The sequence below is a fragment of the Myxocyprinus asiaticus genome, chromosome 42 (assembly GCF_019703515.2).
Source record: "Myxocyprinus asiaticus isolate MX2 ecotype Aquarium Trade chromosome 42, UBuf_Myxa_2, whole genome shotgun sequence".
NCBI classification, from domain to species: domain Eukaryota; kingdom Metazoa; phylum Chordata; class Actinopteri; order Cypriniformes; family Catostomidae; genus Myxocyprinus; species Myxocyprinus asiaticus.
Genome location: NC_059385.1, coordinates 23,711,443 through 23,736,513, shown reverse-complemented (window position 1 = coordinate 23,736,513; position 25,071 = coordinate 23,711,443). Strand labels below are relative to the sequence as shown.

The 25,071-nt window shown below is 38.2% G+C and overlaps 1 protein-coding gene across 5 annotated transcripts; it reads right to left on the bottom strand.

Moving 5' to 3' along the window:
• Nucleotides 1-1,017: 1,017 nt before the first annotated feature.
• smarcad1b (SWI/SNF-related, matrix-associated actin-dependent regulator of chromatin, subfamily a, containing DEAD/H box 1 b) lies at nt 1,018-24,766 on the bottom strand. 5 transcript variants are annotated; one of them, XM_051684120.1, is made up of 24 exons: nt 24,571-24,766; nt 24,350-24,449; nt 21,817-21,934; nt 21,573-21,696; nt 18,432-18,480; nt 18,169-18,266; nt 17,765-17,863; nt 17,585-17,663; nt 16,588-16,982; nt 16,217-16,413; nt 13,420-13,510; nt 13,164-13,263; nt 12,714-12,773; nt 12,542-12,617; nt 11,005-11,140; nt 10,632-10,763; nt 8,847-8,942; nt 8,530-8,647; nt 8,307-8,422; nt 8,019-8,207; nt 7,251-7,369; nt 2,220-2,402; nt 1,932-2,041; nt 1,018-1,815 (listed from the first exon to the last, which is right to left on the bottom strand). In XM_051684120.1, the coding sequence occupies exons 2-24, from the start codon at nt 24,396-24,398 to the stop codon at nt 1,754-1,756; spliced, it is 2,796 nt and encodes a 931-aa protein (XP_051540080.1). In that variant the 5' UTR covers nt 24,399-24,449; nt 24,571-24,766; the 3' UTR covers nt 1,018-1,753. The 5 variants fall into 5 exon arrangements, with proteins under 5 accessions (XP_051540080.1, XP_051540079.1, XP_051540082.1 ...); XM_051684119.1 differs by having other exon boundaries at nt 24,350-24,766; XM_051684121.1 differs by having other exon boundaries at nt 1,031-1,815; nt 8,847-8,939; nt 24,350-24,766.
• Nucleotides 24,767-25,071: the final 305 nt, after the last annotated feature.

Sequence of the window (25,071 nt, the reverse complement as noted above, 5' to 3'; positions counted from 1 at the left end):
TAACTTGGGTCAAATGTTTTGGGTAGCCTTCCACAAGCTTCTCACAATAAGTTGCTGGAATTTTGGCCCATTCCTCCAGACAGAACTGGTGTAACTGAGTCAGGTTTGTACGCCTCCTTGCTCGCACACGCTTTCAGTTCTGCCCACAAATTTTCTATCGGATTGAGGTCAGGGCTTTGACTTTGTTGTCCTTAAGCCATTTTGCCACAACTTTGGAGGTATGCTTGGGGTCATTGTCTATTTGGAAGACCCATTTGTGACCGAGCTTTAACTTCCTGGCTGATGTCTTGAGATATTGCTTCAATATATCCACATGATTTTCTTTCCTCATGATGCCATCTATTTTGTGAAGTGCACCGGTCCCTCCTGCAGCAAAGCACCCCCACAACATGATGCTGCCACCCCCCATGCTTCATGGTTGGGATGGTGTTCTTTGGCTTGCAAACCTCACCCTTTTTCTTCCAAACATAACGATGGTCATTATGGCCAAACAATAACATTTTTGTTTCATTAGACCAGATGACATTTCTCCAAAAAGTAAGATCTTTGTCCCCATGTGCACTTGCAAACTGTAGTCTGGCTTTTTTTATGGCAGTTTTGGAGCAGTTGCTTCTTGCTTGCTGAGCAGCCTTTCAGGTTATGTCGATATAGGACTCGTTTTACTGTGGATATAGATACTTGTTTACCTTTTTCCTCATGCATCTTACAAGGTCCTTTGCTGTTGTTCTTGATTTGATTTGCACTTTTCGCACCAAACTACATTCATTTCTAGGAGACAGAATGTGTCTCCTTCCTGAGTGGTTTGATGGCTGCGTGGTCTCATGGTGTTTATACTTGTGTACTATTGCTTGTACAAATGAACGTGGTACCTTCAGGCATTTGGAAATTGCTCCCAAGGATGAACCATACTTGTGGAGGTTCACAATTTTTTTTCTGAGGTCTTGGCTGATTTCTTTTAATTTTCCCATGATGTCAAGCAAAGAGGCACTGAGTTTGAAGGTAGGCCTTAAAATACATCCAATTCAGGTACACCTACAATTCAGTACACCTCCTATTAGAAGCTAATTTGTCTAATTGTCTAAAGGATTCACATAATTTTCAGGAATTTTTCAAGCTGCTTAAAGGCTAGGCAAAGACTGCTGCTCAAAGGCAAATATATTAGTAGGATAGTAGTTACATTACAATATAATTGCAGTACACATGGTTCAAATAAGGTTTAACAATTAGTTTAAAGATAAAGTGTACAATGTTACAAAGTGCTAGGGGGAAATAAACCTCATTACATGAATCCTTTAAATATTTTACATAAATTTGATTTCTTCTTCTGAAAGGAAAGTTGTGAAAGCTATTCATTTTTTTCATAACGTAAAGTCTTTTATTTTAATTTTTTTAACCTTTCGGCAGACAAATAAAATTCACAAACATATGACAAGAATGAGCTTACCGGTAACTCTGGAAACAAGAAATCCAACATAACTTACAACAATTGTTTTCACTTAAATCAAACAAATGCTAATTTAAAACCTCCATACATACAAATATACTAAAATGAACATACAACACAGCATATTACAGCATTTCAGCCAAGTACAGTAGAAATGTAAACATATTTGCTCCTCTTAACCTCACCTTTTTTTTTTTTTTTTTTTTTGCAGGTAGTATAGGGAAATTCCACTTCAATGTGCTACAGTACTATTTTCAAATACAGTCAAGTGTCACAATATCACAGTATGCTTCAAGTCTGATCTAGTTCTCAGAGTCCAAGAGAAGCTTTGAGCAGTGAGGTCATGTCATCAGGAAATGTGTCCTCATCGCCTGGAAGAAATACAAAGAGTATTTATCAATTCATGCGCCTTTGTATTAGTATTATACAAAAACAACAACGAACAAAACACGGGTGGAAAAAATAAGGGATTCTTTAATGTTCTCACCCTCCTGAGTAGCAGTCATGTCCTGCTCTAGTTTAAGTTTTCTTTCTCCAATGCGGAGCATGGCGTCCTCTATAGAGTCCTTACTTATCAACTTGATCACCTTCACTGTCCTTAAACAAAAGACAAATGCACACAAATATAAAGTATGCTGATAAAAAGATTAGCTTTCAGAGTTTTAGGTGTGGACCTGAGTCCATTTGACATCAGGACAAAGCAACTGAAAGTGTGAAACAGCCAAAAGAATAGGCTGCGGGATGCAAGTCCACGCAACAACTTGCTGTCTCCCACCTGGTTTGTCCCACCCGGTGGCAGCGGTCCTCGGCCTGTTTGTCATTGTAAGGGTTGCAGTCAATATCATGAAGGATGACCACATTGGCCGAGGTCAGGTTAATGCCCAGCCCTCCAGCTCTGGTGGACAGCAGGAACACAAAGATGTCCGTGTCAGTGTTGAACTGGTCAATCAGCCCAATTCTGAAAAAAAGCCCATTGAGATGTAGAGTTATTGTCCATTTACTTAATTGCCATTTAGAAGACATCTATAGTGATTTACAGTACACTAACAGCAAAAAGAGTCCCCGTGGAGCATGAAGTGCTTGGATCAAGTGAACAATGGTGATACAGTACTGTGAGCTCAATTACTTGCAATTTTATGTATAACCTCTTCCTTTAACAGTGCACATACTTAAATAAATACATAAGTCAAAGACTGTCTGATGCATGTTGTACATAAAAATGGCAAAAAAACAATCTGATTGGCTGGCTTTATGCAACTTATGGGAGCAAGGGTGTGCACGTTTCTATCAGTCTGTCTGAAAACAGATTCCTGTTTACAACAGGCTGCTATAGTGATTGCTAAGGAGGAAAAATTACTCACTAGATTTATTGCAACAAATCAACAAATCAAAAAATAAGTTCAAGGCACTTAAGTAAGGGATAATCTACAGTCAACCAGTCGCTATCCCGTTGTTGGGATGGTTAGGATTATAGGTCGACCAATAGTGGATTTTGCTGATACCGATAACTAGGTGGGAAAAGGTTAATAACCAATTAGATGGCTGATAGTTTTTCAAAACGATTTATAGAATGTAAAAAAAAAAAAAAAAATTCTTATCTTTTCCTTACTTTGTTGGGCACAAATCTAGAGGCTACAACAATCCAAAATCAAGGCCGTAACTATGTCTTGAACATTGGGGGGGACAAAACCATTTTTGGGTTGGGGGTCGCAGGTGTAATGGGCTTCTTAATTCCTTTAAAATATTTAAGGCACTGAATGCAACAATTTTCTGAATAAAGGCTTTAAATGCGATAAAGGCCCAAAACTGGATAACTTTTGGTTTTAACAGATACACGTTTTTGTTTAGTTCACACAGTACAAGACAAACACTGTCCCTGCATTGCTAGCAATTTGTCTGTTTCAGACATCTTTTCTTTATTTTTTGTGCTGTCCTAAAGAGAAGACGAGTATAATTTGAATTTCTTTTCATCATTGATGTATCTGTAAAATGACATGACTGTCTCAGCTGGACAACAAAAAGAAAATACACAAAATTATTTACTGCCACCAAGTTGTCCCTCATTGTGCTTTCCTACCAGTAGAATCTTAACACAATATGTTCTTCAAGAATCCTAACACCACTCTTTTCCATACAAAAACAGTTCATATTGACCACTGCTGTCAAGGTCCAAAGAGGAAAAAAAATCATTAAAATATCATAAAAGTAGTCCATACAACACATAGCTGTTTTAAGGCCCCAGAAAGCTTGGAATATAATGCACGAGTCATATGGACTACTGTGATGAACGTCTTTATACTGAACCTTTAATAATGCTTTATGGTATTTATCCTTTTTTAATCTTGACAGCTCCTGCTCACTAGAAACTGTTATTCTATGGACTAGAGCTGCTTAAAAAATCTATTTTTATGTTCCAAGAAAAAGTAACAGCATATGGATTTTGAACACCATAAGGGTGAGTAAATGAGTGAGTAAAAGTAACTTTTCCATTTTTAGGTGAACTACTTCAACTGGTGGCTCATTTTATGAGCACACACCTCACAAGGACATAATCAAAATAAAACAGTCCCTTTTAAAAGAAAACTTTTAGGAGATGCTGTACAAAATTCAGAATTAATTAAAGAAAATCTTAAATGGATTGTAAATTATTACCTAATATATGCATTTAAAAATATATGACACTTTCCTTGCCACAACCTAAAAACCAGGGACTAAAAACTAAATGTTTTTCATTTCGGTTCGTTCAGAACAAAAACTGTATTTTTTCGTTCCGGTGCAGAAGTTCTGCAGCCTCCTTTCCAAAAGCTTACCAAAAGCTTACTTGCAGTGTTGCCAGATCTCGCAAGAGAAACAAGCAACATGGTCTGGAAAAACAAGCCCAAAATAAGCCACTTGCCACACCAAAATATGCAAAAACAAAAACTATTTTCTTGTTTTTCCTGTGTGGTGGATTTATCAGCATAGAAATCATAACAAGCAGTTAATTAACAGTTAAGTATCATTTTATTTACAGATCTGCTTCTGAGTCAAAACCCGGCAGCATCAAATCTATATCTAATCTGAGATGCTATTCTTCTCACCACAATTGTACAGAGTGGTTATCTGAGTTACTGTAGACTTTGTCAGTTCAAACCAGTCTGGCCATTCTCTGTTGACCTCTCTCATCAACAAGGCATTTCCATCCACAGAACTGCCGCTCACTGGATGTTTTTTGTATTTGGCACCATTCGGAGTAAATTCTAGAGACTGTTATGTGTGAAAATCCCAGGAGATCAGCAGTTACAGAAATACTCAAACCAGCCCATCTGGCACCAACAATCATGCCACACTCCAAATCACTGAGATAAAAATGTTTTCCCCATTCTGATGGTTGATGTGAACACTAACTGAAGCTCCTGACATGTATCTGGTCAACAGAGAATGGCCAGATTGGTTTGAACTGACAAAGTCTATACGGTAACTCAGATAACCACTCTGTACAATTGTGGTGAGAAGAATATCATCTCAGAATGCTATTCCAAGATGCGGGTTGGTGCTGTGTATCTAACAATAATTCAGCGAAGACTTGGAAACAACTGAGAAATGTACTTTTTACCTCTAATAATGTTTTCCTTGTATCTGGATTAGCTGTGCATGTACAGTATATGTAGTTTTTACATAGCTGTTAAAAAGGTCTTGATTTACAGAATTCGAAATCACAGAGATCACATTTGTTTGCCCATTCTGATGGTTGATGTGAACATTAACTGAAGCTCCTGATCTTTATCTGCATGATTTTATGCACTGCAATGCTGGCACATGATGGGCTGATTAGATAATCGCATGGATGATGGTTGGTGCCAGATGGGCTGGTGAGTATTTCTGTAACTGCTGATCTCCTGGGATTTTCATGCAGAACATTCTCTAGAATTTACTCTGAATGGTGCCAAAAACAAAAAACACCCAGTGAGCAGCAGTTCTGTGGACGAAAACGCCTTGTTGATGAGAGAAGTCAACAGAGAATGGCCAGACTGGTTTGAACTGACAAAGTCTATACGGTAACTCAGATAACCGCACTGTAAAATTGTGGTGAGAAGAATATGCATCTCAGAATGCTATTCCAAGATGCGGGTTGGCGCTGTGTATCTAACAATAATTCAGCGAAGACTTGGAAACAACTGAGAAATGTACTTTTTACCTCTAATAATGTTTTCCTTGTATCTGGATTAGCTGTGCATGCACAGTATATGTAGCATTTACATAGTTGTTAAAAAGGTCTTCATTCACAGAATTCGACATCCACAATAGCAAATAGGCAAAGAAATGTGTGATGCAGCAGTTTCCTTCAAGATCAAAGCACATGCTTAATTTGTTGGGGCAACATGAAGTGGCATAGTTACAAAAATTTACTGTTTAGCAAAGTAGAGTGTTATCACCATCAGATTAGAACTAGAACATTAGACCTGTGACTTTTGGCTTCCATTGTGTTTTTAGCAGGGACTAAAAATGGTTCAAGGAACGAAAACGAACAAAATTTTAGCAGAATGTAACCGAAAACCGGAACAAAGTAGGTTTTAATTTGTTCTGGAGTGAAAACTTTACTTTTGCTAGCAAAGCAACTATCGACACAGATTAATTGGTAAAACTGATATATCAGTCTTCCTCTAGTCAGGATGTTTTTTTTGTATCACCCTGAAGGGGTGTATTTTGCAATAGTGACTGGCTCACTGCAGATTATCCAGAAACAGCTTAATTCCACCTCCGGTTTGCGCTGAAGTCAGAGCTCTTCTATACCGAGATAACAACCTCTGCATTTTTACCATAGGAGAGAGCATAATGCTCAACTAGTGTGTTTCTACAGTAAAATCACAGTTTGTGGATCCCATACAAATGAATGTGGAGAGCCGTAAACTGACACCTACCTGTCGCAAAATTATCAGTAACTTCTCTTATAAAACAGCTATGTTATCGTAGTAAACTCCACACTTAGTTCACTCCAAAAGGATTGTTTAGTGTAAAACATGTTGAAGATTAGCAGAAAGGCGGTCAATTCATTAAGTGATGAGCTTTTTCCTCACAAAAGCAGTTTATTTAACACACAGAAGCATCTCCGCTATAGACATCCATTAAAAAAATTGGCCTCTGGTCTCCTTTCCAGTGTACCGCCCATAGAATGTCTATGCGGGCCCCGCGTTATTCATATTGTTGCTAACCTTGTAGGCTTCCCTTGATAGAAGGGGTCTGTTGGAGTTCTGTTGGGTGGACATGAAATATTCATTTGTCTTGAAATGATTTTATTAGCTAGCTTACTTGTAAAGATTGCAGAGTGATACGCAAAGCAGGAAAGATGACTCGCAATACCCGGATGATCAGTGAAATATCACTTTATCCTTGGATGTACCCATTATTCCGAAATATCAGACCGCTGGATGGCGTGATTGACCAATCAGAATGAAGTACTCCAGAAAGCAGTGTATTAATAGCAAATAAAAACTAGATATCCATGAGTGTCATTCTTTGTGCTTCAAGGAAACCAGAAGCATGGACGGACAATTCTGTCCAAGTGAACGAGACACAATCCCTGATTTACGGCAGCTGTGACGAGGCACAATAAGCATCAGGTCTGATAGAAGCTATACCATTGTCACTCCCCACCTCCTGGGTGCCTGCTCTTGTCTTGAGCCTGGACTTGGGCCGACGATAGAAGGACATAGATGATTTGAGGGAAAAGGGTCTGTACCAATGGTTATTTTCAACCATTTTAACTCGGTCTTAGTTTCCTTATGTACTAACAGCAATAACTGCAAGACATAATAAGTAGGCTTACCTGTCACTCATGGGGGTTGAACCATCCAGTCGGATGTATCTGTGCTTATGGTGTCTCAGGAACACCTCCAAAATGTCAAGCATCATTGTGAACTGGCTAAAGAGCACTACTCGATCACCCTAGAGGGAAAGGGATAGAGATAGTGACCAGCCTGATTGATATGGGAAGGAAGAATTGAAATAAAGCAAGATTCCACAACATATGGGTTTGGAGTAAATAATGACAGAATTTGTTGTAAAAAAAAACCAAGAACTTTTGCTTTAAAACATTTGTTGTTGACTATGGCAGTCGTTCTGAACCTTTTTTACTCCAAGGCCCCCCATTGTCCAATAATTATAATATAAACAATACAATATTTAAAGTCCCTCCCACTAGAAAATATTACAATTATCTAGATTAAAATAATCTATCACGATTTATTTGATTGATTTCAAAAGTTTCAGGAACTGTCAGTTTATCAGTGGTAGGCCTCTTGCTTTTTAGTAGTTTTTAGCATTTTAATTAAGTTAGATTTTAAACCATCTTGTTGGACATTTGCTGAAAACCACTGGTCTATGATGTACTGTAGTGTATACTGAAAACAAAACAAGTACAAAAGGTGTATACTTATATAGCTGTCAGTACGCAGTATGAGAGTATGTTATAATGAACACAGTGCAAAAGTACTTCTCTGCATTATTAAATAACTTTCATTTTCATGATTCTCTGAGGGGCTGTTGAAAGTGTAATTTGGTATGTGGAACAGAAAAGGAATCTGTGCTCTCTCACCTTCTCCTTTAGGGAGCTGAGCAGCTGTGAGAGGAGACTGAGCTTCCCTGAGTCTAGCAGTGTGTCTGTGTCGAGCTGGTATTCCTGCAGTGCACAATACTGCTGACAGAGACAGTGTAATTCAAAGTCAGACAGCACCTGCATGTCCTCTTTGATGAGAGCTGGATTTGCATCACAGTGACTCGGCTCCTGGAATATTTCAGCCAATTAAAAGCAACAGACAGATTCTTCAGAAAAGAAACACACATAACGAAAACAAGTAAAACTGTATACAAATATGTCTCAGACCTTCAGCATGAGTTTGCTCATGGCTTTAAGTTTTTCAGCTGTATAATACTGCCTGTGAAGAAGTGGATGGTTGGACATCTTTCTCAGCTGCATCATCACATTTGTCAGCTCGCGTTCTGCACCCAACCAATCACGGAAAAGACATGGTTAAATAAAAATGGTTAGTATATGCTGAAGCCAGTACCTTTTTTAACCCAGAACATGGTATCTCTCAAATACATACTTTCTCCATTATTGGACCTCTTGAGTTTGTTGAAGAGAGCACTGTACAGTTTCTGCTGCCTCTCGGACATGGCGCAAAATTCTATCTGCTCCTCTTTGGCAGGCAGTTGCTTTAGGACCTGCCGGGCACATCATTATCTGTCAGTCAGCCACTCTAGTGCCCAAAGGCAACAGAGGGTCAACGTGGCCAGCAAAGTGCCCCATCTGCTCGAGAGGCTGAATAATGCATTTGAGATATTGTCCAATACATTTTTGCGTTTGCATGCATTATGTATGTTTCTTATGCACTATGCATGTAGATGGAGAGCTATGGTGCACCTCGCTCTTCACACGTCTGAGGATGAAGGGTTTCATGATGAGTTTGGCATGGGCTATCCTGTCCCTCTCAAAGCTGCTCTGCTCCTCAGAGGACTTCTGGTGGGAACATACCAAATAATATCAGTAACTAGAATTTATTTAAGAAAATTTGAGTGGTGCTTGCTCATGCAAAAGTTGGCACCATGATGTTAAATTGCAATTTGCAATTTGGTTGATATGGTGTTCTGAGTGTTTTTTTGGTGTTGCTATGTGACTGCTAGGCGATTGCTATGGGGTTGTAAGTGGTTGCTAGGGCTTTGCAGGGGATTTGCTTTCTGTAGAAAATGTTAGTGGTGCTTGCCTGTGCAATTGACACAACCACAATGCTTGTGGCTGGTTGCCATGGTGTTGCAATGTGGTTGCTAAGATGTTCTGAGTGTTTTTTAGTGTGTTGCTATGCCATTGCAAGGGGGTTGAGGGTGGTGCTAGGTGGTTGCTTTCTGAAGAAAATATTGGTGGTGCTTTTCTGTGCAAAAGTCGCCACTGCAATGCTAAGGTGTTGTGGTTGGTTTCCAGGGCTTTGATATGTTGCTGCTAAGGTGTTCTGAGTGGCTGTAGCACATTCGCTATACGATTGCCAGGGTATTGTGAGTGGGTGCTAGTTGGTTGCTTTCTGAAGAAAATATTAGTGGTGCTTGCCCATGCATAAGTCACCACCATGATTTTAAATTATTGTGGGTGGTTGCTGAGATGTTGCAATGTGGTTGCTAAGGTGTTGGTAGTGTTATTTAGCATGCTGCCATGTAATTTCTAGGGGATTGTGCATTGTTGCTAGAGCATTGCAAGGTGGTTGCTTTTAAAGAAAAGTTTTGTGGTGCTTGCCTGTACGAAAGTCATCATCACGATGGTAAGGTTTTGTGTGTGGTTGTCAGTGCATTGCAATGAGGCTGCTAAGGTTTTCTGAGTTTCTTTAGCACATTTCTATATGATTGCTGGGGAATTGTGAGTTGTTGATAGGGCGTTGCTAGATTATTGCTTTCTGAGGAAAATTTTAGTGGCACTTGCCTGGGAAAAAGAAACACTAAGGCATTATGGCTGGTTGCCAGGGAATTGCAGTGTGGTTGCTAAGGTGTTCAGAGTGATTTTTTTAAGTGTTGCTATGTGATTGCTAGGGTGTTCTGGGTGGTTGCTAGGACTTTGCTAGGTGGTGGCTTTCTGAAGAAAATGTGAGTGGTACTTGCCCGTGTAAAAGTCACCACCACGATACTACGGTATTGTGGGTGGTTACCAGGGTGTTGCAGTGTGGCTGTGTTCTGAGTGTTGGTACTATGCAATTGCTAGGGGGTTTTGAGTGGTGGCTAGAGAGCTGCTAGGGGGTTGCTTTCTGAAGAAAAAGTAAGCTGTGCTTGCATGTGCAAAGATTGCTGTCATAATGCTAAGGTGTTGTGGCTGGTTGCCAGTGCATTGCAATGTAATGCAATGTGTTGCAAGGGAAAGTTAACACTTCTGTTAATCGGCCAAATGAACACGGTTATTGGCCAATGCCGATAATATCAGCCGATGCAGATAATTGCAAAATGGCCAAACATCAGCTGATTAATCGGTCTGGCCAATATATCGGTCTATCTCTAATCCATAACACAAATGGTGCAGGATTTTTTTATAATAAGGGTTAAAGGTTTTCTACAAATCCCTTACCCTAAGTATGAGCAATAGTAATAGTGATGCTTGCCTTAGCAACCACCATTAATAATTTCAACCCTATATAAGGTGGGTTTTTTTTTTTTTTTTTTTTGCAGGTTCTACCATGGAAAACATCTTGGAGATCTGTGAAGTGCTGCTGGAGAACATGTTGGGCATGATGAAGTTCAGCAGGGACATGAGCTCTAATAGGTTGTTTTGCAGCGGTGTTCCTGTAAGCAGCAGACGATATTTGGCCTGGGGGAACAAACAAGAAGGAGTAACATGAGTGCCTGAGGGGGGCACGGGCAGTTAAACCCAACCAGTTAACTCCATCTGGGAAGCACACACTCCTTCTTTCCAAAAAACAAAACAAAACAACCACAACCATGCGGTTGTAATAGAGCTTAAGGCATTTATTCTTAATGACCATCGACAGGCCTGGGTTGCTATGGACAACAACTTTACATGCAACTTATGGTAGTCATGGTGATCTTACATTGATGGCCATGAGGTGTCGGTAGCGGAGCGAGTTCATGTTCTTCAGTAAGTGGCCTTCATCGAACACTGCATACTCCAGTTTGAGCTTGCAGAACAGGCTGCGGTCACTATTATTTCCAATAGCCAGGTTGTAACTGTGCACAGGAGAGCATCTTAATGAGCTGAGGTCTTAAGGGCCAGGACATGAGGCACAGCCATGTTTCATTACCATAAATAATGAATGGGACAGGTTCATTTTACCTGGACCTTTTCAAGTTCACTCAAATGCTGAGTATTTTATCATTATTATGACAGTAACAAGGGGGCTTGTTTCTAAGGTAACTTTCACAGCTTGTAACTCTGTGTGTGGCACAGTTTCCCAGGTATCTCATGACTGGTAGCCTTTTCGGTTTTGCATGCAGGTGGTCTTTTAAGGATATGACAACTCAGCTCCATCTTTAAAGGTGAAGTGTGTAATTTCTGTGCCACTAGTGTAACCAAAGAGAATTGTAAAAATAACAATTGTTTTCAAACAGGTTTCCCGAACACTCCCTGTTTTCCATTGGTCATCAAACATATAGTCCTGCCCCAAACTCAGGCCATTGGTCGAGCCAACAATGCATAAAAATATATTCTTTATCAGTATTTCTTTTTTCCAGTAAAATATCTTAACATCCTTAAAATAAGATATATAAATTTGCTTTAGAAGCAAAACTGTAAAATAATAAGACTTTTTTTGTGTGAATATATATCTTGAATTTGATTTTTCTTGGAAAGTAATGTTTTTCTTGTTTTAAAGGTGCACTCGGTGATTTATGTCATCTTCGACTTACAGTGACACCTAGGGGTCTGGATGTAGCATCATTCAAACGCATTAGTTTTTAGTTTCAGATGCCATTGTAGAAATTCACTATCCACAATCAGCCATGTTTAATTTAATCCATGAGTGAAAGTGTCCAATAACAGGGTGGTTACTGAGATTAAGCGAACAGTATTCAGCTGGTCATGTGATGCTAACATGGCAGCCGCCATGAGGGGACCCTCTCCATGTAGAATAAAACAGCATTTATGAGGTTATTGAGATGACTGGAGTCTTCTTCTCATGTGAGTGCTCATGATTTTACATATATATTTCAAAATTACTATTGATTTCTTTACTGAGTGCACCTTTAAGCATAAACCTAAATAAATTCTGTAAGATTTATGCTTAAAACAAGAAAAAAATATTTACCAATGGGGTAAGAAAAATAACCTGAATTCAATTAATATCTTATCACTTGCTTCTCAAGTGAATAGATTTTTTTTTTTATCTTGTTTTAAGGAAATTTAGATATTTTTACCATAAACAAGACAAAAATATTGATTAATAAAAATTATGCATTGAATGTCTGTGTCTATGTCTGGCTGGCCGGGATGCTCAAACAATGAGTGGCTAACCCTACACATTCAGCTGGGATAATAGAAAGTTTTTGAACATCAAATAATATCACTGTTAAGCGCTGAAGATGAGAAGTGTATTTGAGAGTTCGTTTTTTTAAGCAAACTTCCAGACTCACGTTGAGACTATGATGTTGTAATCCACTATTTGATTCAGAATCTCATAGCGCATATACCTTCGGTCCTCAGCAGACCCTACAAACATAAATCAGTTAAAAACACATATTTTACAGTAACATTTTCTTTTTCATGTTTCATGAAAGGTCATGTACAAAAGATGCTGTGTTTTACCATAATACACCAATACTTTAAAACTGGGGCACCAAAGTTTCAGTTCCCGGACCCAATTATCTGTAAAAGGAACATGACATTAAGATGACTAATGCTTACTTATTGTTGAGTTAGGGCTGCAACTAATGACTAATTTTTATAATTGAGTGATCTGATGATTATGTTATTGATTAATTTAGTAACAAAGACATTTAATTACTTGTATTGAAAAAAAAACACGTTATTCCACATCTTGCGCAATGTATACCAAATTGATGGATGTAAAAACAAATATAAAATGATGACAGTGTGCAATACATTGTTGAAAATATAAATGTTATAATATAAATTGCAGATAACTGTGGACAACTACAGTATTTGCCACAGCGCACATATCCAACTAATCTAAAATAAAATTGGTTGTTTAATATTCATTGATTTTTAATTGTTGCAGTTAGTTACTGTATTCACCAAGTGTAGAGGCAGGAACGGTGATGAGGTGAGGTCCATGGTGCCCTTCCTGGTAGAGGTGGGCCAGGAATGAGATGGCTTGGATGGTCTTCCCCAAACCCTGGCAATGACAAAAGAGAAAACAACAGAGAAAACAACATCTTAGCTACTGTACCATTGCCAAGTACATTATATCTCTAACATTCATATGCAGAATAGCATTTAACATATAGGAAAGGATTCTTTTATTTTAGACAAAAACAGTATGATAACAGACCATCTCATCTGCCAGGATTCCACTCAGTTTATTCTGATGCAGTAAAGCCAGCCAGTTCAGTCCAATCAGCTGGTACGGTTTCAACTGGAATCTAGATAAACACAAAATCCCAAAGGACTCAGATTTGTTAGCTACTTACAGTAAATATTAAAGGGTTAGATCACCAAATATGAAAAGCACGTTCATGTTGTTCAAAACCTGAATTGCTTTTTATCTTCCATGGAACACCTAAGGAGAAGCTTAGCAGAATGTTGATGCTGCTCTATTCCAAGTTTTTTGAACCCATACAAAAAACAAAAAAATTCAGTCTGTTCCTCATACAAAGGTTCAGAAGACTTTGAATTAGGTCTGTTGATTTAACGCATTAATTTAATGCGATTAATTACATAAAAAATAATGTGTTAAAAAATTAACACAATTAATCTTGCCCCCCATCCGTATGTAAATTCTGTAATAAGGAAAGTTCCTACCATTAGACCAATTCAAGATTGATGTACCACCTAGATGTGGCAGTAGGGGGCAGTCAGCTCCAGCTGTACAGGCAACACGCCTCTTCAACGAGATCAACTGGCCTTCCAAAGCACAGACACGCTTTAACACCCAAAGACCCAGCTAGACTGAGCACAACTGAATGCAAGGATCTTGAGATGGGTTTTTCTGTATTTCAAACTACAGTACATTTAACTTGACAGAGCATCCTAAAAACACAGTGAAAAAGAAGAAAGAAACACAATGCAACCAAAGTGAGACGTTCCAAAAGCATCTGCCTGATGCATGAGTACAGTACATAGACCAAAAAATTTAAATTTAAAATAGAGCAGAAGGAAGTAGGCCAATAATAGGGTTATGGTCAATGATTTGAAAATATTACTATATTTTCTATATTATTTTCTATATTATATTATATTTTGACTTTTAAGCAACTTTTTATATTGTAGAAATGCTTAACTTGTCTGTTGTCACAATATATTTTTATAATGTAATGTATTTGAATTATCTGAATTATAATTTGTATTATATATTATATTTTAAATTATTTTATTATATACAACATTTTATTTATTTTTATATCTTTCTCAGTAAATATTCATATATGCGCTAAATTGCAATTAATTTGATTAATTAATCATGTACAGCCCAATTCTGGCAAAGTAGCAGACAGTATGGAAAATACTAATAAAAACAAAAAGGAGTGATTTGTAAATTCTATTCACCCTGTCCTATATTGAAAGCACTACAACAACACATTATTTAATCTTTTACCTCGTGAATTTTTATTTTTTATTTTTTAATACACACTCATTTTAAATCCAATGATTGCAACAACCTCCAAAAAAGTTAAGACATTCAAGTGTTTATCACTGTGTAATTCTTCTTATAACACTTATTAAGCATTTGGGCACTGAAAACACAAGTTTGTTTAGATTAGCAAACAGAATTTTCCCCCATTCATCCATTATGCAGGTCTTCAGCTGCGCAATTGTATGGCACTTCATTGACGTATTTTGCGCCACACATTCTCAGTTGCTCTAAAAATGTTTACATATCTTTTTGCATTAATGGTGCCCTCACAGAGGTGCAATTTACCCATGCCATAGGCACTGGCACACAAACATACCATGACAGACACTGGATTTTGGACCTGACGCTAATTGCAGTTTGGATGGTCCTTTTCCTTTTTGCCTGGAAAACACAATGGCTATTTTTTCCAAAAACTATTTGGAATGTGAACTCGTCAGACCACAAAACAAGATTCCACTGTTCTACTTTCCATCTCAGATGAGACAAAGACCAGAGAAATCAGCAGATCTTCTGGACAGTGTTGATGTATGGCTTCTCCTTTGCACAGTAAAGCCTTAACTTGCATCTGTGGATGCAGCGGTGAATGGTGTTGACTGACTATGGTTTACCACAGTATTACCGAGCCCACGTCATGATATCCATTACAGACGAATGACGGTTTTTAAGACAGTGACGTTTAACCGTTTAACAGTGACGAGATCGGAACGGATACCTTGAATCTTTTAACTACAGTAAAATGTACACTGTAGAGTGTGAAATGCCCCAAATCCTTCCAATTTGTCTTTGGGGTACACTGTTCTCAAAGAGCTAGATTATTTGCTGATGCATCTGTTGGCAAATTAGCAAGCCTCAACCCATCCTTGCTCTTGAAGGACTAGGCTCTTTTGGAGGCTCATTATATACTGTAACATACAGTATATTGCCTCACATGTTTAACATCTCCGTTTCACATCACCTTGCTATTTCAATTCGACAGATTATTATTAGTCCTAAATTGCCATCTCAACTTATTTTGGAGTGTGTTACAATCATCTGATTTTAAATGAGTAAATAAAAGAAAAAAAACAAATTTATTCATGAGGTAAAATATTAAATAATGTGTTGTTGTTGTGCTTTCAATATAGCACAGGGTGAATCGAATTTACAAATCACTCCTTTTTGTTTTTATTAGTATTTTCCATACTGTCCCAACTTTAATTGATTGACAGCCCTACTTTGAATATAGTAGTCGACTTTAATGGTGCTTGTTTGTCATTTTTGGACCTTGACAGCCCATGATTTTGTTGTATGGGGGAAAAAAACACATTGTAAACCTCCTTTTGTGTTCCAGGTGAGAGAAAAAGTAATTCGGGTTTGGAATGACATGAGGACGAGTAAATGAGAATTCTCCTTTGAATTCTCCTTTTGGAGTGAACTATTACTTTGAGTATCTGTATCTTATTCTAGTTCCTAGAAGAAGAAAAAACTTTCCTAAAGCTATGATATGAAATCTTACGTGCTGCTGAGGATCTGGGGCTGGCTCATGGAACCCGGACCCTTGTTAAACACTTGGGTCACATCTTGGACCAGTTTTTCTGATATTTCCTCACACTTGCTCATGAGACCCTTTACAACTTCTCTTTCCTTCAGAACATCACGACACCCTGCCAGCAGCTCAGTGGAAAGACCGTTGCCTCTGTGCATAACGTCATCCTGAGGATGAAATAAGCAAAAGTGATGAAAAAATCGATTTATGGCATATCCAATCCTTAATGCTAGTCAATCCTTAAGATCAGATTTTAAAAACTAATTGGATTTAAGTTCAATGTGAACAAACAAGTATTTGAGTATGACCTAAATGTTCTTGCAGATGCACTATTTTCTCACCAGAGCTTCCCATGTTTTATATGGTCTCAGTTCAGTGATTTTCTGGGCTTTCTTCAAAGAGCATCCTGCAATGAGTGTGAGCTCATCCACAGAGGCGGTCTGAAAAAAGCTGAGGATCTCGGATTTAAGTTTAGATAAAGTCTCGTCTGGTTGGTCCGAGTCAGAGTCCAGCAATACATTCTCAGAAGAGGCATCAGAGTCACTGCACTCATCTTCTGAGCTCATTACCGACTGCATTCTGCTCCTCTCAGATGTTTTGGTCCTATCAAGAGGCCTGCATGATCTTGGTTGGGGTATGTCGGGGCGCTGGACAACCTGAGTTTGTTGCCGAGTGTTTGCAACCCGTCTAGTGCATTGGGCAGTAATTTGCGAGTCATCGTCCTCAGATTCAACCACTAAAAGTAAAGAAAGAGTGTAGATGTTATGAAGAGATTTCATTGCATAGTTGTTCACATGACATGCAACATTCATGTTCAATTAAAATTTCTAAAAGTGCACTGAAGTGAATGAAATAGTACTTTTTGACATACAGTCGATTTAAAATGTACACTCACATGAGATTCCAGTCATATAAGTGGCTTAGAAAAGGTTCACTCCAACACAAGAACATGGTTTTTCTACAATGGCAAAATTTGTTTTTGCATGATGTTACATCCACATCAACAGGTGTCAGTATAAAATCCAAGATCAATGTCGTATTAATTGTTAACTGTTCAGACTGAATGCGTTCTTGCTCTAAAAAAGCTAGACACAGGGCAACAAACAGAACAGAACGCAGGTGTCCTGAGACGCATTTTTAAATGTTTAATTTGACAAGATGTCTAAAAGCTTGGCACTTCTGCATGAGACGTGGCACAACGCTAATAAATGTCAGTTTAGCACGTTTACATAGAAAACAACTGAACAACAGCACAGACTAATGTAAAAATGGCTTCGGTGTGAAGGGCACCTTAGTGCTTTTTAAGCTGTACTCAATCAAATTCCCATCAAACCTCACCAGAGTCAGAGAACATTCGTAGTGCTTCTAAGGCATCCTCAAAGAGCCAGCAATGTTCATGAAGGACATCCCTGAGTTCCTGTGAGAAGATACAAACTTCAACATTCACCCTCAAGCTCAAACCAACATGTGTTTCATGAATTCGTTATTATTATTTAATAATGCTGTGCGCTGGCTCACATTCTTGTTCAGATGGGGGAACTTCCTCTGAAGTCTTCTGAGCATATGTTCCTGCTCTTTAGATGTCAGCTCAGGTTCCTCCTCTTCTGAATCATCCATCTAATGAGATATAAAATATCACTGTGACCCCCGTCCCTGCGCAGAGTGCACCAATGCAGATGCTCTGTCATTGACAAATGATGAATATAATAATAGTGGCTGTAAATCATCTAGAAGAGGGGATTAACCAGTAACCTGGCAGTTGATATCTCAGGTGGAAAAACATACTGTTCGTGTCCTTGATCGAGACACTGTTTAAAACTTAGCCTCAGTACATTTACAGTGGCATAAAAGGCCTTGCTGTGTGTAAATGTAAACAGACATGTGCAAAAAACATTTCGATCATATCCTGTGACTGAGCTCACCGCTGAAGCATGCCTCTTTTTGCTGTGATGGGAGTCGTCACTCTCCTGGGAAGTGCCACACATTTGCTGCTGTCGTGTCTCATGGACTGAATCAGGCACTGAGAGAAGAGCATGTCAACAAGGCTCAGCAACACACAAATCAGTGCAGTAAATGCATCTTCACTTCTCTGCTGGATTCAGCAATACTGAAGCCATCCAAGTGATCAATAAAGTTTTATCATGGGAGCTGTTAAGAATGATGAAGTGATTCGGTTCATCTATACCTGCCATCCCAGATGTCTTCGTGGATGAGGGGTGTACGCTCTCGGTCACCTGAAACATTAATGAAATGGTTATAGAGCACAACTGTGACCACCCGCTTTTTCAGTGGCCTTGCTTCTGGAAGTACTTTTCCCATTCATTTTCTCTGTAGGGACTGAAAGAAGTTAATCAGTAAAGTGTTCTAAACCATGAACCAAACCAACTAGGTTAGAGATGGATCACAACATCACAAACATTGATTCAAAAAAATAACTTGCATAAAAGTTAGAAAAAAGATAAAAGTTACAACAACATTGTGTACTTAATTCTTCTATGAGGGAACGAACAATACAAAACAATATATTTTAAGTTTTTTGAAAAATATTCGAATATATGCAAACATCTAAATAGTTTGACAGTTTAGTGAGACTCACAATGATTCATGGGAGTGGGCAGTCGCAGCTGAGCTGTTTTGGTGTGATTTAAGCTTCCATTGTATCAGTGACTTCACTGATTGGTGGATTTCTCTTAAGGATTATGGGTAGTGTAGTCCTTCGCCAGGAAGTCAGCATTATTTTTTATACAAATGAAGTTGAAATCACAATGACTTGTGGCATCTATAGAAACATATACCATCGATTAGAGGTCGACCGATAGTGTATTTTACCGATATGATAACTAAGGTGGTGGAATTGGCCGATAACCAATTAATCAGCCAATCATTTTTTTAAATCGATTTAAAGAATGATAAACAACATTTTAGTCTCTCCTTGCAAAGATAGGCTCAGACACTGGGGCTAAAAAAATCCAAAGTTAATAAAATCCCAAAAGCATTTAATTGTGCAACCAAAATCCCAATAATAACCAGAAAAACAAAGAATTAGTGCATAACGCAGAGATTAACTATGAATAAGCCCAAAACACACTGGGGACTCTTATTTTGAACTGACGGATAACTGGATCCATAACAATGCTCCATATTTAAGTATTAATCAAATTAAGCTTTTGATAGCCCATATATTCACCAGATGATTTTTTATATATTTATTTCACCAGATGAGGTTTCATGAGGAAAAGGCAATGGTTTATTAAAATTCACAAGTTATGAAGTTGAGGATATGATGTATGTGCTGGCGGGGGACATCTCCTTATCAAGGCTCAACATTAAGCATTGTCATGTGCTTGTCCTCCGGACAAGTAAATTGGTCATTCACTTGTCCGAGTAAAAAAGATACTTGTTCGGAAAGAAAAAAGGACATTTACGTTACATGCTCAACAGTTTATGTTGTATATTTTTCTAAAATTATGACCAATACCCAACCTAAAAGTGTACCTATGTAATCAACTCAATTCTCTGTGACAGATATGTAAACTGCACTGGGTAAGGGAGGAGGCTATTGTCATTTGATAATTATTTTATGTCACGTTTGGTAGTCAAATAAAGGAAAGCCTCCATCACCACCATTAACAGCAGGGATGCTCACACCTCTGTGGAATGAGATCTACTTTTTCATCATGTTATTGCAGCAAGATCATAATCATTAAAGGTTATACATTATAACAATACCAAAATTTCAGGAGCCTGTAGTGAAATTTGACGATTCTCAATACTAGCTTTAAAACCACAACAAATAATAACACTAACTAATATGTTAATTATGGAAGAATGGTTTCAAGTTCTTAAGTATTCAAGACTAGTAAACAGTCGATAATAAAAAACAGCAATGAATAGAAATAGATTAAAATAATAGAACAAATTAAGAAAATTCAGTGCTTTTTTAACAGCTTTAAAAGTTTTTTTTACAGCAGTTGGCTATCAAATATTCAAGTAAACATTCAGAATGAAATGCAACATAAAACTACTACTGTTCTTTACTGTATGATTATAATACATTCATACTTTTTAAAGATACTTAAGTTACTCAATCAAGAGCAGTGAGTGTTTTCTTGTTCTGGTTGTTTGATTATTATAATGACTCACTAGACAGCAGCAGGTCTATTAGCTTACATTTATACTTACAAGTCCGACATTTTAATACAAATCCACTTTTTTCTCCACTGTTTACATTCACTTTAGACATCACTCTCTGTGTTTACATGAATACCTCACCAAGAATTTTGAAATGTATTTGACCGATCAGGTGCAAATTAGTGCGAGCATTTTCAGCACACACACATACGCCGACTGCCAATCAAACTGGGCGCAGCTGTTACTGGATCACTAGCGAATTATAAAATTACGTGCTCTGGATTACTTTCAACAGCATATTAAGAATATGGACTTTCTAATAAGTGGCAAAGGCCTAGGCTGTCAGAAATATAGCCGGTTATTTTTTGTTATTGACGTTATAATCAGTCTGTTGTCCGTTCGGGCAAGTAAAATTCTCTTTCACTTGGCTCTTCAAAAATCCACTTGTCCTGGACAAGCGAAGCGTTCATGTCGAGCCCTGCATACATACCAAATTTTTGCATGCCCTCGCCATACATGATTATCTAATCAAAATAACAAAATAAGTGAGGACAGAAAATATGGACAAATATCGTCAATGAGTAAAGATTAAGATATAGCAAATCCTCATGAGGTGTCAGTGATTTTGTTTTTATTTCACCTTTAGACACCGCTGTTTTATTGAAGAACCAAGCTATTCTAACTGTAGACCCCTCCAGTGCTGGCCACAGAGGAACACAGAGGAATAATAAATCAAAAAAACTATCATATATTTTTGACAATACCCGATGGTTCCAAAAAGCAACTATCGGCACAGATTAATCATAAAAACCAATGTATCGGTCTACCCATACCATCAATTAACCTCTGAGCTCATGGTAGGTGTGTTTTGAAAGGATTATACTGTACGTTGAAGCTAAAACAAAACCCATTTCTCTATGGAAAAAATGAATAGGATTTGTAATATTTCCACACAACAAAATCGCGGGAATCCTCCTAAAACAAGCCACTGGGTCTTACTTACCCCAATATAATACCCAGCACTCTTGTAGCTAATGTCTAATCAGTTCTCACAATCTTGAACAACTATCCTAAATCCACAACCCGATTTTATATCATCATTTTCAAACACTCATCCTTTATTGTCACAAACAAAACACATGATCAATACAGCTTAATCCATTAACACCATCACTTGGACTTGGTTGTTTTTTACCATTTCTGATTGCTTCTGGATTGTTTGTAGGTGTTGTGAGGTACATTTTGTTGTACTGCTGTGCTTCTGAATTTTGTCCATCTTCACCTCAGTTGATGCTGCTTTTTTCTCAGCCTCTTCTTGCCTTGATATAAAAATGTGTAAAAAAAAAAAAATACTGTTGTAAAATAGTGCGTTTTCAGTACTGCAAGTTTTGAATTTGGAGTCTGGGCCTCAAGCTCTAATATTGAATTTGAATAATTACCTGTCTGGCATCATGGAACTGCCTGATATCTCAATATCAGAGTCCAAGTCAGAAAGGGCATTGGAAAGAGATGATCCTGATGGACGTTTGTTTTCAGGAGTCTCTGGAATGATAGTGTCTGTAAAAATAAAACAATAAGCCATGAAAAGTCATTAGGCATTTCCTTAGCTGAAGCAAAATCACTGTACCACATTGCTTAGAGTGGCTTATTGCTTCTATAAAACAGAAATATGATTATAGGTATCAATGTTCAGTACATACATTTATATAAATTTATTGATTATGATAATTAGATTTGCCTTGAAAAACCAGTACTTGCAAGGCAGCAAAAGAACAGTGTTAAAGAAGTAAATATAAATATAGATAGAGGGAAAAGGGAGAGAAATACAAACAGACAGACAGACAGACAGACAGACATAAAGGCAGACAGACAGACAAAGACAGATAGATGGACGGACGGACGGACAGACAGACAGACATATACAGACAGACAGACAGACAGACAGAGACAGACAGATACAGACACAGACAGAAAGATAGACAGACAGACACACAGACAGAAAGACAGAGACAGACAGAAAGTCGGAGACCAGACACACAGACAGATAGACAGACAGAAACAGATAGACAAACAGAAAGACAGACAGAGACAGACAGACAGGCAGAGACAAAAAGACACAGACAGACAGACAGACACACACAGAAATAAAGACAGACAGACAGACAGAAAGACAGACAGTTAGACAGATAGAGGCAGACACAGACAGACAGACAGACAGAGTCACACATACAGAAAGACAGTCAGACAGACAGACCGACATAAAGACAGACAGATATACAGAGACAGACAAACAGAGACAGACAGACAGAAAGACAGATAGATTGATAAACAGACAGACAGATAGACTGACAGAGACAGACAGACACACAGACAGAAAGACTGAGACAGACAGAAAGACTGAGACAGACAGAAAAACAGACAGACAGAGAGAGACAGACAGAAAAATAGAAAGACAGAAAGACAGAAAAATGGACAGACAGAAAGACAGACAGACACAGACAGAGACAGACAGATAGATAAACAGACAGACCACTGATGTGCACAGAACATGGGGCTACAGGGGCCCACGCTTGCCCCTTTCATTCACAAATGTAAAGGTGCCCTTTTAAGTGGAGGTGCCTTTACTACAGCACAGACAGAAAGATAGATACAGATACAGACAGAATGACAGACAGATAGACAGAGACAGACAGAACACACAGACAAAAAGACAGACAGACAGACAGGTAGATAGATGATAGAAAGACAGACAGACATACAGACAGACAGACAGACATATAGAGAGATAGATAGACAAACAGATAGATAGACAGAAAGACAAATAGACAGACAGACAGACTGGTAGAGACAGACAGACAGACAGACAGACAGACAGATAGACAGATAGATAGATAGTCAGGCAGATAGAGAGATAGATAGAAAGACAGACAGGCAGACAGACAGATAGACAGACAGACATATAGAGACAGATAGACAGACAGACAGACAGACAGGCAGAAAGATAGAGAGATAGATCGATAGAAACACAGACAGACAGACAGACAGGCAGAAAGATAGAGAGATAGACAGATAGAAACACAGACAGACAGGCAGACAGATAGACAGACAGACATATAGAGACAGATAGACAGACAGACAGACAGATAGATGATAGAAAGACAGACAGACAGACAGATAGATAGATGGATAGATAGATAGAAAGACAGACAGGCAGACAGACAGATAGACAGACAAACATATAGAGAGATAGATAGACAAACAGATAGATAGACAGGAAGTCAAATAGATAGACAGACAGACTGGTAGAGACAGACAGACTGATAGACAGACAGACAGACAGACAGATAAATAGATAGATAGATAGATAGATAGATAGATAGATAGATAGGTAGGCAGGCAGATAGAGAGATAGATAGAAAGACAGACAGGCAGACAGACAGATAGACTGACAGACATATAGAGACAGATAGACAGACAGACATATAGAGACAGATAGACAGACAGACAGGCAGAAAGATAGAGAGATAGATAGCTAGAAAAACAGACAGACAGACAGACAGATAGACAGACAGACATATAGAGACAGATAGACAGACAGACAGACAGATAGATAGACAGACAGACAGGTAGAGACGGACGGACGGACGGACGGACGGACGGACGGACAGACAGACAGACAGACAGACAGACAGACAGACAGACAGACAGACAGACAGATTTTTCAGTCTAAAGAAACGACCATTCAAAATATAGTATTCAAATAAAAGTAAAAGAGAACGGCAAGTTCATTCAACTAATCGGTTGACAGTTTATCAACTATTATAAAATGGATAGTTCCAACGTAATAATAACGTAATAACCGTGTAAAACTACATAGTATTTTAATGTTTTGGTAGCGAAAAAAGAAAAAAGAAAGAAAAAAACAGGGGCTTGTCTAAAGAGACAGACATTGTTAAACTTGTCACAGCCTACCCGAGGGATCCACATGACTTGTGGATGCTGGTCGATTCTTTTTCCTCATTGTTCACTAAATTCTTTATAACAGCTGAATCCAGGTTTACGTGTCATGCACCTGAATCGATAAAATCACATAAGCGACATCTGACTCGTTGTTCCCCGAATCCACTATCCATATACAGAAATTAGCTGATTTTGGACAAACATAGCACCTTTCTCTAACAAAGAACACTTACACCGGCGAGCTAATAAATTCTTGCCTTGTCAATAAACAGCCTCGCATCGGCTTCTAGCATGAATAATGACCAGATACCGCTGTTTAGCACAGAGCATGTCTCTGGACGTAATGACTCTTTGGGATATTTTACTAGTTGGATTTTATCTAATGTATATAATAACTGAATGAAGACTGTACGATAACAAGCTAATCGGTTGTCATATATGTAACTACGGTGGCCGTGAAGGTACGCACGTGTACTCACTTGAGACACACAGAGGACTGAGTGCGAGAGAGACTCATAACTAAATAATGAATCTATAATTAAACAAACAGAAACTTCTACAGACGCATCAATATCAAGATGACTCCGTTAGCATTGTTACAATTGTTTAATCAAGGTAAATATGCTTCAATAAGAAACTGCCTTTTTTTTTCATAATAAGAATCGATGTTATTCTTTCCTGTTAAAAGCCAGCAGTAGGCTATGCACTACAGTTCTTTGAAATACTGTGACCTG